The following is a 14392-nucleotide window of genomic DNA, read 5'->3' as shown; positions in this document are numbered from 1 at the left end:
ACTGTGCCCATCAACCACTCCCAGGACCGGTTCAAAGCGAGTCAGACAGAAAGCAAAGCCCCCTCTACACTGTGCCCATCAACCACTCCCAGGACCGGTTCAAAGCGAGTTAGACAGAAAGCAAAGCCCCCTCTACACTGTGCCCATCAACCACTCCCAGGACCGGTTCAAAGCGAGTTAGATGCAGAGCAAAGCTCCCTCTACACTGTGCCCATCAACCACTCCCAGGACCGGTTCAAAGCGAGTTAGACAGAAAGCAAAGCCCCCTCTACACTGTGCCCATCAACCACTCCCAGGACCGGTTCAAAGCGAGTTAGACAGAAAGCAAAGCCCCCTCTACACTGTGCCCATCAACCACTCCCAGGACCGGTTCAAAGCGAGTTAGACAGAAAGCAAAGCCCCCTCTACACTGTGCCCATCAACCACTCCCAGGACCGGTACAGTATGGGGTTAGATACAGCGCAAAGCTCCCTCTACACTGTGCCCATCAACCACTCCCAGGACCGGTTCAAAGCGAGTTAGACAGAAAGCAAAGCTCCCTCTACACTGTGCCCATCAACCACTCCCAGGACATGTTCAAAGTGAGTTAGACAGAAAGCAAAGCTCCCTCTACACTGTGCCCATCAACCACTCCCAGGACCGGTTCAAAGCGAGTTAGACAGAAAGCAAAGCCCCCTCTACACTGTGCCCATCAACCACTCCCAGGACCGGTTCAAAGCGAGTTAGACAGAAAGCAAAGCCCCCTCTACACTGTGCCCATCAACCACTCCCAGGACCGGTTCAAAGCGAGTTAGACAGAAAGCAAAGCCCCCTCTACACTGTGCCCATCAACCACTCCCAGGACCGGTTCAAAGCGAGTTAGACAGAAAGCAAAGCTCCCTCTACACTGTGCCCATCAACCACTCCCAGGACCTGTTCAAAGCGAGTTAGACAGAAAGCAAAGCTCCCTCTACACTGTGCCCATCAACCACTCCCAGGACCGGTTCAAAGCGAGTTAGACAGAAAGCAAAGCCCCCTCTACACTGTGCCCATCAACCACTCCCAGGACCGGTTCAAAGCGAGTTAGACAGAAAGCAAAGCCCCCTCTACACTGTGCCCAGCAACCACTCCCAGGACCGGTTCAAAGCGAGTTAGATGCAGAGCAAAGCTCCCTCTACACTGTGCCCATCAACCACTCCCAGGACCGGTTCAAAGCGAGTTAGACAGAAAGCAAAGCTCCCTCTACACTGTGCCCATCAACCACTCCCAGGACCCGTTCAAAGCGAGTTAGACAGAAAGCAAAGCTCCCTCTACACTGTGCCCATCAACCACTCCCAGGACCGGTTCAAAGCGAGTTAGACAGAAAGCAAAGCCCCCTCTACACTGTGCCCATCAACCACTCCCAGGACCGGTTCAAAGCGAGTTAGACAGAAAGCAAAGCCCCCTCTACACTGTGCCCATCAACCACTCCCAGGACCGGTTCAAAGCGAGTTAGACAGAAAGCAAAGCCCCCTCTACACTGTGCCCATCAACCACTCCCAGGACCGGTTCAAAGCGAGTTAGACAGAAAGCAAAGCCCCCTCTACACTGTGCCCATCAACCACTCCCAGGACCGGTTCAAAGCGAGTTAGACAGAAAGCAAAGCCCCCTCTACACTGTGCCCATCAACCACTCCCAGGACCGGTTCAAAGCGAGTTAGACAGAAAGCAAAGCCCCCTCTACACTGTGCCCATCAACCACTCCCAGGACCGGTTCAAAGCGAGTTAGACAGAAAGCAAAGCCCCCTCTACACTGTGCCCATCAACCACTCCGAGGACCGGTTCAAAGCGAGTTAGATGCAGAGCAAAGCTCCCTCTACACTGTGCCCATCAACCACTCCCAGGACCGGTTCAAAGCGAGTTAGACAGAAAGCAAAGCTCCCTCTACACTGTGCCCATCAACCACTCCCAGGACCGTTTCAAAGCGAGTTCGACAGAAAGCAAAGCCCTCTCTACACTGTGCCCATCAACCACTCCCAGGACCGGTTCAAAGCGAGTTAGACAGAAAGCAAAGCTCCCTCTACACTGTGCCCATCAACCACTCCCAGGACCGGTTCAAAGCGAGTTAGACAGAAAGCAAAGCTCCCTCTACACTGTGCCCATCAACCACTCCCAGGACTGGTTCAAAGCGAGTTAGATGCACAGTAAAGCTCCCTCTACACTGTGCCCATCAACCACTCCCAGGACCGGTTCAAAGCGAGTTAGACAGAAAGCAAAGCCCCCTCTACACTGTGCCCATCAACCACTCCCAGGACCGGTTCAAAGCGAGTTAGACAGAAAGCAAAGCCCCCTCTACACTGTGCCCATCAACCACTCCCAGGACAGGTTCAAAGCGAGTTAGATGCAGAGCAAAGCTCCCTCTACACTGTGCCCATCAATCACTCCCAGGACCGGTACAGTATGGGGTTAGATACAGAGTAATACTCCGTTTACACTGTGCCCATCAATGACTCCCAAGAGGTACAGCACGGTGTTAAACACAGAGAAAAGCTCCCTCTACACTGTCCCCATCAATCACTCCTAAGACAAGGTGTATCACAGGGGTTAGATACAGGGAAAAGCTGCCTCTACACTGTCCCCATGAAACACTCACAGGGCAGTTACATCATGGGTTGGATATGGAGTAAATCTCCCTCTACAGTCCCCATCAAATGCTCCCAGGACCAATTCAGCACAAGGTTAGATACAGACTAAAGCTCCATCTACACTGCCCTCTTCAAACACTCCCAGGATAGGTACAGCATGGGGTTAGATACAGACTAAATCTCCTTCTAGACTGCCTCCATCAAACACTCCCAGGACAGGTACTGCACGGGGTAAGATACAGAGTAAATCTCTCTCTACACTGTCCCCATCAAATATTCCCAGGTCAAGTAAAACACAAGGTTAGATACTGAGTAAATCTCCCTCTACACTGTCCCCATCAAACACTTCTAGGACAGAAACAGCACAGGCTAAGACACAGAATAAAGCTCCCTCAACACTGCCCCCATCAAACACTCCCAGGACCCACAAAGCACGGGATTACATACATAGTAAAGCTCCCTCGACACTGTCACCATCAAACAATCCCAGGACAGATGCAGCACGGGGTTAGATACAAAGTAAAGTTCCCTCTGTACTGTCCCCATCAAACACTTCCAGGAGATAAAACACTGGGTTAGATAGAACATAAAGTTCCCTCTACACTGTCCCCATCAAACACTTCCAGGACAGGTACAGCATGGGTTAGATACAGAGTAAAGCTCCCTCTATACTGTCCCCATCAAACACTCCCAGGACAGGTACAGCACGGGGTTAGATACAGAGTAAAGCTCCCCTAACACCGTCCCCATCAAACATTCCCAGGATAGATACTGCATGGGGTTTGTTGCAGATTAAATCTCTAAACCGTCCCCATCAAACATTCCCAAGATAGAAACAGCACAGGGTTAGTTAGGGAGAGAGTAAAGCTCCCTCAACACTGTCCTCATCAAACACCGTCCCCATCAAACCGGTAGTAAAGCTGCCTCTACACTGTCTGATTCAAACACTCCCAGACCAGGTACAGCACGAGGTTGGATAGAGAGTAAAGCTTTCTCTCCACTTTCCCCATCAAACACTCCCAGGACAGATACAACACGGGCTTAGATACAGAGTAAAGCTCTCTGTACCCTGTCCCCATGAATCACTCCCAGGCAGGTACAGCAAAAATCTGCTAAGCTTCCACCTTATCCTTGGGAACATATTGGATACCATCTGTGAGAGTTCAATGGAAATTTACTAAGTTACTCATTACCTTACACCATAAACCTTCCAGATCCTAGTTGGCCACCTCTGTCCACATTAACCCTCTGTCCACATGATAAACCACACTGACTATATTTGACCATTTGTGTCTACACCAGTATCCTCACTAACTATAGCTGGCCACTTCTTTCCACATCACTAAACCCATTTATCACAGTTGGCCCTCTCTGTCCTCACCGTGAACCCCAGTGGCCACCATCAACTCATTAACCAGTTGGCCACCAACCTTGACATGATTAACAGCACTCATAATAATTGGCCACTTCTACCCACAGCAATAACCGCACTCAACATATTTGGGCACCTTTATTGAAAATTTAGAGTATCCAATTCATTTTTTCCAATTAAGGGGCAATTTAGCATGACCAATCTACCTATCCGGCACATATTTTGGGTTGTGGGGGCGAAATCCACGCAAACACGGGGAGAATGTGCAAACTCCTCACGGACAGTGACCCAGAGCCGGGATCGATCCTGGGACCGCGACGCCGTGAGGCAACCGTGTTAACCACTTGCGCCACCGTGCTGCCCTTTATTTGGGCACCTTTGATGACACCATTAACCCTGCTGGCCATACCTCACTACCTTTGTCCATGCCATTATCTCCACTCATCATAGTTAGCCATCTATGCCTCCCTTATTAAACCCAGTCATCACAGTTGGCCAACTGTTGATACAATTCATTCCACTCACCATAGTTGGCCATCTCTGCCTGCCCTATTAAATCCAATAATCACAGTTTGCCAGCTGTTGACACAATTCACTCCACTCGTCATAATTGGCCATCTCTGACTGCCCTATCAAACCCAGTCATCACAGTTGGCCAGCTGCCTACAACTAACTCCCCTTGTCATTCGTGACCACCGTGTCTGCACCCTTGAGCCCACTCACCGTAAAGGGTCACCTCTGTCGAAGCTTTGTCCTCCGCCCCATCATCAGCAGTCACAATGATCTGATAGGTGCCTCGGTCACTCGGGGTGAAGTCGAGGAGGATGAGAGAGCCGGTGTTGCTGTCAAACCTGATCCTGTTGCGATATGGTGTTGAAGTGAGTGTTTTATTTTTGCTGATGATGTACTGCAGGATTCGTGTGGGACCCGCCTTGTCAACTTTCCAGGTGATGCTGTGGAGCTTGTTTGAAGACTCCACAAGGTAGGTGGCCTCGAGGTTAATGGACTGGCCACTGATGCCGTAAATGTTTCCCTCCTTCAGTTTCACGTTCAGGCACAGCCCTACACCTGAAAAGCAGAGGGATTAGACCATAAGATATAGGAGCAGAATTAGGCCATTCGGCCCATCGGGTCTGCTCTGCTATTCAATTATGGCTGATATTTTTCTCATCCCCATTCTCTTGCATTCTCCTCATAACCTGTGAACCCCTTATTCATCAAGAACCCCTGAACCCCTTATTCATCAAGAACCTATCTATCTCTGTCTTAAAGACACTCTAGTGATTTGGCCTCTACAGCCTTCTGCGGCAAAGAGTTCCACAGATTCACCATCCTCTGGCTGAAGAAATTCCTCCTCATCTCAGTTTTAAAGAATCGGCCCTTCAGTCTGAGATTGTGCCCTCTGGTTCTAGTTTTTCCTACAAGTGGAAACATCCTCTCCACGTCCACTCTATCCAGGCCTCACAGTATCCTGTAAGTTTCAATAAGATCCCCCCTCATCCTTCTAAACCCCAACGAGTACAGACCCAGAGTCCGCAACCGTTCCTCATACGACAAGCTCTTCATTCCAGGGTTATTCTTATGAACCTCCTCTGGACTCTTTCCAAGGCCAGCTCGTCCTTCCTTAGATTCGGGGCTGAAAATTTACTCAAAACTGGATTCCAACTAAGCAGGACAGATAACCAGGACTGAGTTACAGATTCAGACTGGAATCTAACTGATGTGTTTTTGGGGAGGGGTGCAGTTTACATAGAGAAAAACAGATACCCAAGAATGAGTTACAGACTTGAATCTAATCGAGCTGTCCAAGGTGGTTTATTTATAGAATAACAGATACCTGTGAATGAATCACAGTCTGGAATCTAATCGAGGGGTTTGGGATGGTTCATATATAGAATAACAAATATCCAGGAGTGAGTTACAGACTGGACTCTAATCGAGCTGTTCAGGGTGGTTTATTTATAGAATAATAGATAACCTGGACTGAGTTACAGACTGGAATCTAATCAAGGTGTTCGGAGTGGTTTTAAATAGAACAACAGATACCTGGGAGCGAGTTACAGACTGGAATCTAATCGGGGGTTGAGGGGTTTAATAAACAGATCAACAGACAGCCAGGAATGAGTTACAGACAGTAATATAATTGAGGGGTTCGGGTGGTTTCCATATCGAATAACAGATACCTGGGAGTGAGTTACAGACTGGAATCTAATCAAGACGTTCAGAGTGGTTTACATATAGAATAACAGATACCCGGGAGTGAGTTACAGACTAGAATCTAATCGAGGGGTTCAAGGTGGTTTATATATCGAATAACAGATTCCCGGGAGTGAGTTATAGACTGGAATCTAACCGAGGGGTTCAAGGTGGTTTATATATCGAATAACAGATACCCGGGAGTGAGTTACAGACTGGAATCTAATCAACGGGTTTGGAGTGGTTTGTATATAGAATAACAGATACTCGGGAGTGAGTTACAGACTGGAATCTAATCGAGAGGTTCGGGTGGTTTATATATAGAATAACAGATACCCGGGAGTGAGTTACAGACTGGAATCTAATCGAGGGGTTTGGAGTGGTTTATATATAGAATAACAGATATCCGGGAGTGAGTTACAGACTGGAATCGAATCGATGGGTTCAGGATGTTTATATATAGAATAACAGATACCCGGGAGTGAGTTACAGACTGGAATCTAATCGATGGGTTCAGGATGTTTATATATAGAATAACAGATACCCGGGAGTGAGTTACAGACTGAAATCTAGTCGATGGGTTCAGGATGTTTATATATAGAATAACAGATACTCGGGAGTGAGTTACAGACTGGAATCTAATCGAGGGGTTCGGGTGGTTTATATATAGAATAACAGATACCCGGGAGTGAGTTACAGACTGGAATCTAATCGAGGGGTTTGGAGTGGTTTATATATAGAATAACAGATATCCGGGAGTGAGTTACAGACTGGAATCGAATCGATGGGTTCAGGATGTTTATATATAGAATAACAGATACCCGGGAGTGAGTTACAGACTGGAATCTAATCGATGGGTTCAGGATGTTTATATATAGAATAACAGATACCCGGGAGTGAGTTACAGACTGAAATCTAGTCGATGGGTTCAGGATGGTTTATATATAGAATAACAGATACTCGGGAGTGAGTTACAGACTGGAATCTAATCGAGAGGTTCGGGTGGTTTATATATAGAATAACAGATACCCGGGAGTGAGTTACAGACTGGAATCTAATCGAGGGGTTTGGAGTGGTTTATATATAGAATAACAGATATCCGGGAGTGAGTTACAGACTGGAATCGAATCGATGGGTTCAGGATGTTTATATATAGAATAACAGATACCCGGGAGTGAGTTACAGACTGGAATCTAATCGATGGGTTCAGGATGTTTATATATAGAATAACAGATACCCGGGAGTGAGTTACAGACTGAAATCTAGTCGATGGGTTCAGGATGTTTATATATAGAATAACAGATACCCGGGAGTGAGTTACAGACTGGAATCTAGTCGATGGGTTCAGGATGTTTATATATAGAATAACAGATACCCGGGAGTGAGTTACAGACTGGAATGTAATTGAGGTATTCAGGCTGGTTTGTACATAGAATAACAGATACCCGGGAGTGAGTCACAGACTGGAATCTAATCGAGGGGTTTGGGTGTTTATATATAGAATAACAGATACCCGGGAGTGAGTTACAGACTGGAATCTAATCGAGGGGTTTGGGTGTTTATATATGGAATAACAGATACCCGGGAGTGAATTATAGACTGGAATCTAATCGAGGGGTTCGGGATGGTTTATGTATAGAATAACAGATACCCGGGAGTGAGTTACGGACTGGAATCTAATTGAGGGGTTTGGGTGTTTATATATAGAATAACAGATACCCAGGAGTGAGTTACAGACTGGAATCTAATCAAAGGCTTTGGATGGTTTAATGTATAGAATAACAGGAGCAGGAGGAGGCCATTCGGCCCCTCGGCCTGTTACACCATTCAATACGATCACATCTCATCAGATTGTGACCTGGACACCATTTTCCTTTGTCCATCAAAAATCAGTCTAACTCAGCCTTTAACATATTCAGTGACCTACTCAGCCTCTGTTGCTATCCGGGGAGAGAGAATCCAACCCTCACGTCCCTCTGAGAAAAGGAATTCTTCCTCATCTCCGAATTCAGTGGGAGACCATTGTCAAAACAGTGCCCCCTTGTCCTAGAGTCCCCTCAAGAGGGGAAACATCCTTCCAACATCCATCCCCTCAGAATCTAATCAGTCAGATCACCCACCTGTCAGTAGGAGAATGATGCCAATAATCACCAAAGGCAACGTCTGTCTTATATCCATGTGTCAATGAGTGGTCCGGAGCTGGTTAAATCACGTTGAATCAGATTCCCCATTTGTCCCCATCCAGTATTCTCTGGACACCAGAAAGTCCTGTGAACATCACAAGGCAGTGGTTAGTGAGGCCTCTGCAGACCTGGGCCCATTGCCAGGGGCTGGCCGCACAGAGTTCAGCGACTGTCATGTCTTGAGAGGGGGCTTTTTGCCATTAGGGATTTGCCGACTTCTTTTTAAAAAAATATATATTTTATTTAAGTTTTTCGATCAAACAAAAATTTCCCATTTTACAACTTTGTAATAATATACACATTGATCGTTTTTTAAATAAATAATATGCTACCTAACGGCAACTGCCAACAACAAAATAAGAAACAACAGAAATAATAACTGAAATAGTAACTTTGTGAAATCAAATGTAAATAACTAATATATAAACACACACATAAAACCCCTGAAGACCCAAATGAGCCCTCCCGCCCCCCCCCCTCCCCCCTGGGTTGCTGCTGCTGTCTTTCCTATTTTCCCTTATCGCTCTGCGAGATAGTCGAGGAACGGTTGCCACCGCCTAGTGAACCCCTGAGCCGAACCTCTTAGTGCATAGTGCATATTTTATTCGCTCCAGTTTTATAAACCCTGCCATGTCGTTGATCCAGGCCTCCACACCCAGGGGCTTAGCTTCTTTCCACATAAGTAGAATCCTTCGCCGGGCTACTAGGGACGCAAAGGCCAACACGTCGGCCTCCCTCGCCTCCTGCACTCCCGGCTCATCTGCAACCCCAAATATAGCTAACCCCCAGCCTGGTTCGACCCGGACCCCCACCACCTTCGAGATCACTTTTGCCACACCCACCCAGAACCCATGCAATATCGGACACGACCAGAACATGTGGGTGTGGTTCGCCGGGCTTCCCGCGCATCTCCCGCACCTATCCTCCACTCCAAAAAATCTACTCAGCCTTGCTCCAGTCATATGCGCCCTGTGTAGAACCTTGAATTGTATCAGGCTGAGCCTGGCACACGAGGACGAAGAGTTTACCCTACTTAGGGCACCTGCCCACAGCCCCTCCTCTATCTCTTCCCCCAGCTCCTCCTCCCATTTTCCTTTCAGCTCCTCCACCATCGTCACCCCCTCGTCTCTCATTTCCCTATATATATCTGACACCCTGCCATCACCCACCCATGCCCCCAAAATCACTCTGTCTTGGATCTCTTGCGCCGGGAGCTGCGGAAATTCCCTCACCTGTTGCCTCACAAATGCCCTCACTTGCATATAACGAAATGCATTCCCAGGTGGCAACCCATATTTTTCTGTCAGTGCTCCCAGACTCGCAAACGTCCCGTCTAAGAACATGTCCTTCAATGTCGCAATTCCTGCTCGCTGCCAAGATTTAAATCCCCCATCTATCCTTCCCGGGACGAACCTATGGTTGTTCCTTATCGGGGACCACACTGAGGCACCCGTCACTCCCTTATGTCGTCTCCACTGCCCCCAAATTTTCAGAGTTGCCACCACCACTGGGTTTGTGGTGTATTTTTTCGGGGAGAACGGTAACAGCGCCGTCGCCAGTGCTTTTAAGCTAGTTCCCCTACAGGACGCCATCTCCAGTCTTTTCCACGCCGCTCCTTCCCCTTCCCTCATCCACTTACATATCATTGACACGTTGGCGGCCCAATAATAATCACTTAGACTCGGCAGTGCCAGTCCCCCTCTATCCCTACTGCGCTGCAGGAACCCCCTCTTTACTCTTGGGGTCTTTCCAGCCCACACAAAGCTCATAATACTCTTGTCCACCTTCTTAAAAAAGGCCTTTGTAATCAGGACAGGGAGGCACTGGAACACAAAAAGAAACCTCGGAAGGACCACCATTTTAACCGCCTGCACCCTGCCCGCCAGTGACAGGGGTGCCATGTCCCACCTCCTAAAGACCTCTTCCATCTGCTCTACCAGTCGTGCCAAGTTAAGCTTATGCAAGGTTCCCCAGTTCCTGGCCACCTGGATCCCAAATACCGGAAATCTCTTGTTACCCTCCTCAACGGTAAATCGTCTATTCCCCTGCCCTGTTCCCCGGGGTGCATCACAAACAGTTCACTCTTCCCCATATTCAATTTATATCCTGAAAATTCTCCAAACTCCCTGAGTGTCTGCATTATCTCAGGCATCCCCTCCACTGGGGCCGCGACATACAACAAATCATCCGCGTATAATGACACCCGATGCTCTTCTCCTCCTCTAAGTACCCCCCTCTACTTCCTAGAGCCCCTCAGCACGATGGCCAATGGCTCAATTGCCAACGCAAACAGTAACGGGGACAGGGGACATCCCTGTCTTGTACCCCTATATAGTCGGAAGTGGTCAGATCGTTGCCTATTTGTAATCACACTTGCCACCGGAGCCCTGTACAGGAGCTTAACCCATCTAATGAACCCCTCTCCAAATCCAAATCTCCTCAGTACTTCCCACAGGTAGTCCCACTCCACTCTATCAAATGCTTTCTCTGCATTCATCGCCACCACTATCTCCACCTCCCCCTCCGGTGGGGGCATCACCATCACCCCAACAGCCTCCGTGTATTAGCATTCAATTGCCTCCCTTTAACAAACCCCGTTTGATCATCATGCACCACCCCGGGGACACAGTCCTCTATCCTCGTCGCCATCACCTTGGCATCTACGTTCAAGAGGGAAATAGGCCTGTATGACCCGCACTGCCGCGGGTCATTGTCTCTTTTCAGGATCAGCGATATCGTCGCCTCCGACATCGTCGGGGGTAGTGTCCCCCTGTCCTTAGCCTCATTAAAGGTTCTCGTCAGAAGTGGGGCCAGCAGGTCCACGTATTTCCTATAGAACTCCACCGGGAACCCATCCGGTCCCGGGGCCTTCCCTGCCTGCATGCTCCCAATTCCTTTTCCCACCTCCTCCACCTCAATCTGCGCTCCCAGTCCTGTCATCTCCTGTTCCTCAACCTTCGGGAACTCCAGCTGGTCTAGGAAACGCATCATTCCCTCTTTCCCTTCCGGGGGTTGAGTCTTATATAGCCTCTCGTAAAATACCTTAAACACCCCGTTCACCCTCTCCGCTCCCCATTCCATCTTTCCCTCCTCGTCTCTAACCCCTCCGATCTCTCTCGCCGCCCCCCTCTTCCTAAGTTGTTGGGCCAGCAGCCGGCTCGCCTTCTCTCCATATTCATACTGCACTCCCTGTGCCTTCCTCCATTGTGCCTCTGCCTTACCCGTGGTCAACAAGTCAAAGTCCGTGTGCAATCTCCGTCTTTCCCTGTATAGCCCTTCGGGAGCCTCCGCATATTGCCTATCCACCCTCAAAATCTCCCCCAACAGTCTCTCCCTTTCTTTACCCTCTTGTTTCCCCTTATGGGCCCTTATGGAGATCAGCTCCCCTCTAACCACTGCCTTCAGCGCCTCCCAGACCGCTCCCACCTGGACCTCTCTGTCATCATTGACCTCTAGGTATCTTTCAATACATCCCCTCACCCTTACACATACCCCCTCGTCCGCCAATAGTCCCATATCTAATCTCCAGAGTGGGCACTGCTCCTTTTCCTCTCCTACTTCCTGATCTACCCAATGTGGGGCATGATCTGAAATGGCTATAACCGAATACTCCGTTCCTGCCACCTTCGGGATCAGCGCCCTTCCCAGGACAAAGAAGTCTATCCGGGAGTACATGTTGTGGACATGGGAGAAGAAGGAAAACTCTTTCCTCCTTGGTCTAGTAAATCTCCAGGGATCCACTCCTCCCATCTGCTCCATAAAGCCCTTAAGCACCTTGGCCGCTGCCGGCCTCCTCCCGGTCCTAGATCTGGACTGGTCCAGCCCTGGGTTCCTTTTTCCATAGCGCGGGAACAAAGCCCACGCTTCCCTCTCGGCCCCGCCCCTGATGGCGCAGCTCCCTCTCTCCTTCCCCCTCCCCTTCCCCACCGGCGCCCACATTTCTTTGTGTCCCCCCCTTCGAGGGGAAAGAAAATTTTCCCCCATCTGATTCACAGTCCCTTGCCACCACCTCGCTACTTCATTTCAAACACTCTCTCAAATCTAGTCCAACTTCTCCTCTTCAATAAATATCCACGCCTCCTCTGCCGTCTCAAAGTAATGGTGTTTACCCTGGTGTGTAACCCACAGTCTTGCCGGCTGCAACATTCCGAACTTCACTTTCCTCTTGTGGAGCACCGCCTTGGCCCGATTGAAACTCGCCCTCCTTCTCGCCACCTCCGCACTCCAATCCTGATACACGCGGATCACCGCGTTCTCCCACCTGCTGCTCCGTGTCTTTTTTGCCCATATCACGACCATCTCCCTGTCCTTGTAGCGGTGGAACCTCACCACTATTGCTCGAGGTATTTCTCCTGCCTTTGGTCTTCTCACGAGGACTCGATACGCTCCCTCCACTTCCAGGGGGCCGTCGGGGCCTCAGCTCCCATTAAGGTATGGAGCATCGTACTCACATACGCCCCAACGTCCGCTCCCTCTGCCCCTTCGGGAAGACCCAAGATTCTTAAGTTCTTCCTCCTCGAGCTATTTTCCAGGGCTTCCAGTCTCTCCATACACCTCTTATGCAGTGCCTCGTGCGTCTCTGTCTTCACCACCAAGCCCTGTATCTCGTCCTCATTTTCGGCAGCTTTTGCCTTCACTCCACGGAGCTCCATCTCTTGGGTCTTCTGCGCCTCCTTTAACGCCTCAATCGCCTGCAGCATCGGCGCCAGCACCTCCTTCTTGAGCTCCTCCACACATCGCCGGAGGAACTCCTGCTGTTCCAGGCCCCATACCAACTGGCCTCCCTCCGCCGCCATCTTGCTTCTCACTTCCCTTCTTTGCCGCTGCTCCAGAGGATCCTCCGCAATCTGGCCACTATTATCTCTTCTGTCCATTCACATCCGGGGAGACTCCCTTCTATGTCGCCTCACAGTGGGTTTAGCCTTCGAAAATTGCCGTTGGGGCTCCCGATAAGAGCCCAAAAGTCCGTTAAAACGGGAGGTGCCGAAACGTGCGATTTAGCTGGTCATCGCCGCACCCGGAAGTCATTTGCCGACTTCTTGAGGGGAAATACAGAAGAACATAGAACATAGAACAATACAGCGCAGTACAGGCCCTTCGGCCCACGATGTTGCACCGAAACAAAAGCCATCCAACCTACACTATGCCATTATCATCCATATGTTTATCCAATAAACTTTTAAATGCCCTCAATGTTGGCGAGTTCACCACTGTAGCAGGTAGGGCATTCCACGGCCTCACTACTCTTTGCGTAAAGAACCTACCTCTGACCTCTGTCCTATATCTATCACCCCTCAGTTTAAAGTTATGTCCCCTCGTGCCAGCCATATCCATCCGCGGGAGAAGGCTCACACTGTCCACCCTATCCAACCCCCTGATCATTTTGTATGCCTCTATTAAGTCTCCTCTTAACCTTCTTCTCTCCAACGAAAACAACCTCAAGTCCATCAGCCTTTCCTCATAAGATTTTCCCTCCATACCAGGCAACATCCTGGTAAATCTCCTCTGCACCCGCTCCAAAGCCTCCACGTCCTTCCTATAATGCGGTGACCAGAACTGTACGCAATACTCCAAATGCGGCCATACCAGAGTTCTGTACAGCTGCAACATGACCTCCCGACTCCGGAACTCAATCCCCCTACCAATAAAGGCCAACACTCCATAGGCCTTCTTCACAACCCTATCAACCTGGGTGGCAACTTTCAGGGATCTACGTACATGGACACCTAGATCCCTCTGCTCATCCACACTTTCAAGAACTTTACCATTAGCCAAATATTCCGCATTCCTGTTATTCCTTCCAAAGTGAATCACCTCACACTTCTCTACATTAAACTCCATTTGCCACCTCTCGGCCCAGCTCTGCAGCTTATCTATATCCCTCTGTAATCTGCTACATCCTTCCACACTATCGACAACACCACCGACTTTAGTATCGTCTGCAAATTTACTCACCCACCCTTCTGCGCCTTCCTCTAGGTCATTGATAAAAATGACAAACAGCAACGGCCCCAGAACAGATCCTTGTGGTACTCCACT

The 14392-nt window shown here is 49.3% G+C and overlaps 1 protein-coding gene across 4 annotated transcripts in view; it reads right to left on the bottom strand.

Annotated features, from left to right (window-relative positions):
- The window catches only part of LOC140386578 (hepatic and glial cell adhesion molecule-like), a 103383-nt gene that overhangs the window by 25504 nt on the left and 63487 nt on the right, over positions 1 to 14392 (bottom strand). For all 4 annotated transcript variants that reach the window (XM_072469021.1, XM_072469019.1, XM_072469022.1 and 1 more), the window contains 2 exons: positions 8291 to 8438; positions 4698 to 5042 (listed from right to left, as the gene is read on the bottom strand). In XM_072469021.1, the coding sequence (XP_072325122.1) occupies positions 4698 to 5042; positions 8291 to 8348 (403 nt within the window). In that variant the 5' untranslated portion in view covers positions 8349 to 8438. The remainder of the gene's footprint in view (positions 1 to 4697; positions 5043 to 8290; positions 8439 to 14392) is intronic.

This window comes from Scyliorhinus torazame, chromosome 12 (assembly GCF_047496885.1).
Source record: "Scyliorhinus torazame isolate Kashiwa2021f chromosome 12, sScyTor2.1, whole genome shotgun sequence".
Classification (NCBI taxonomy): domain Eukaryota; kingdom Metazoa; phylum Chordata; class Chondrichthyes; order Carcharhiniformes; family Scyliorhinidae; genus Scyliorhinus; species Scyliorhinus torazame.
This window is presented reverse-complemented; position numbering and strand designations above follow the sequence as displayed.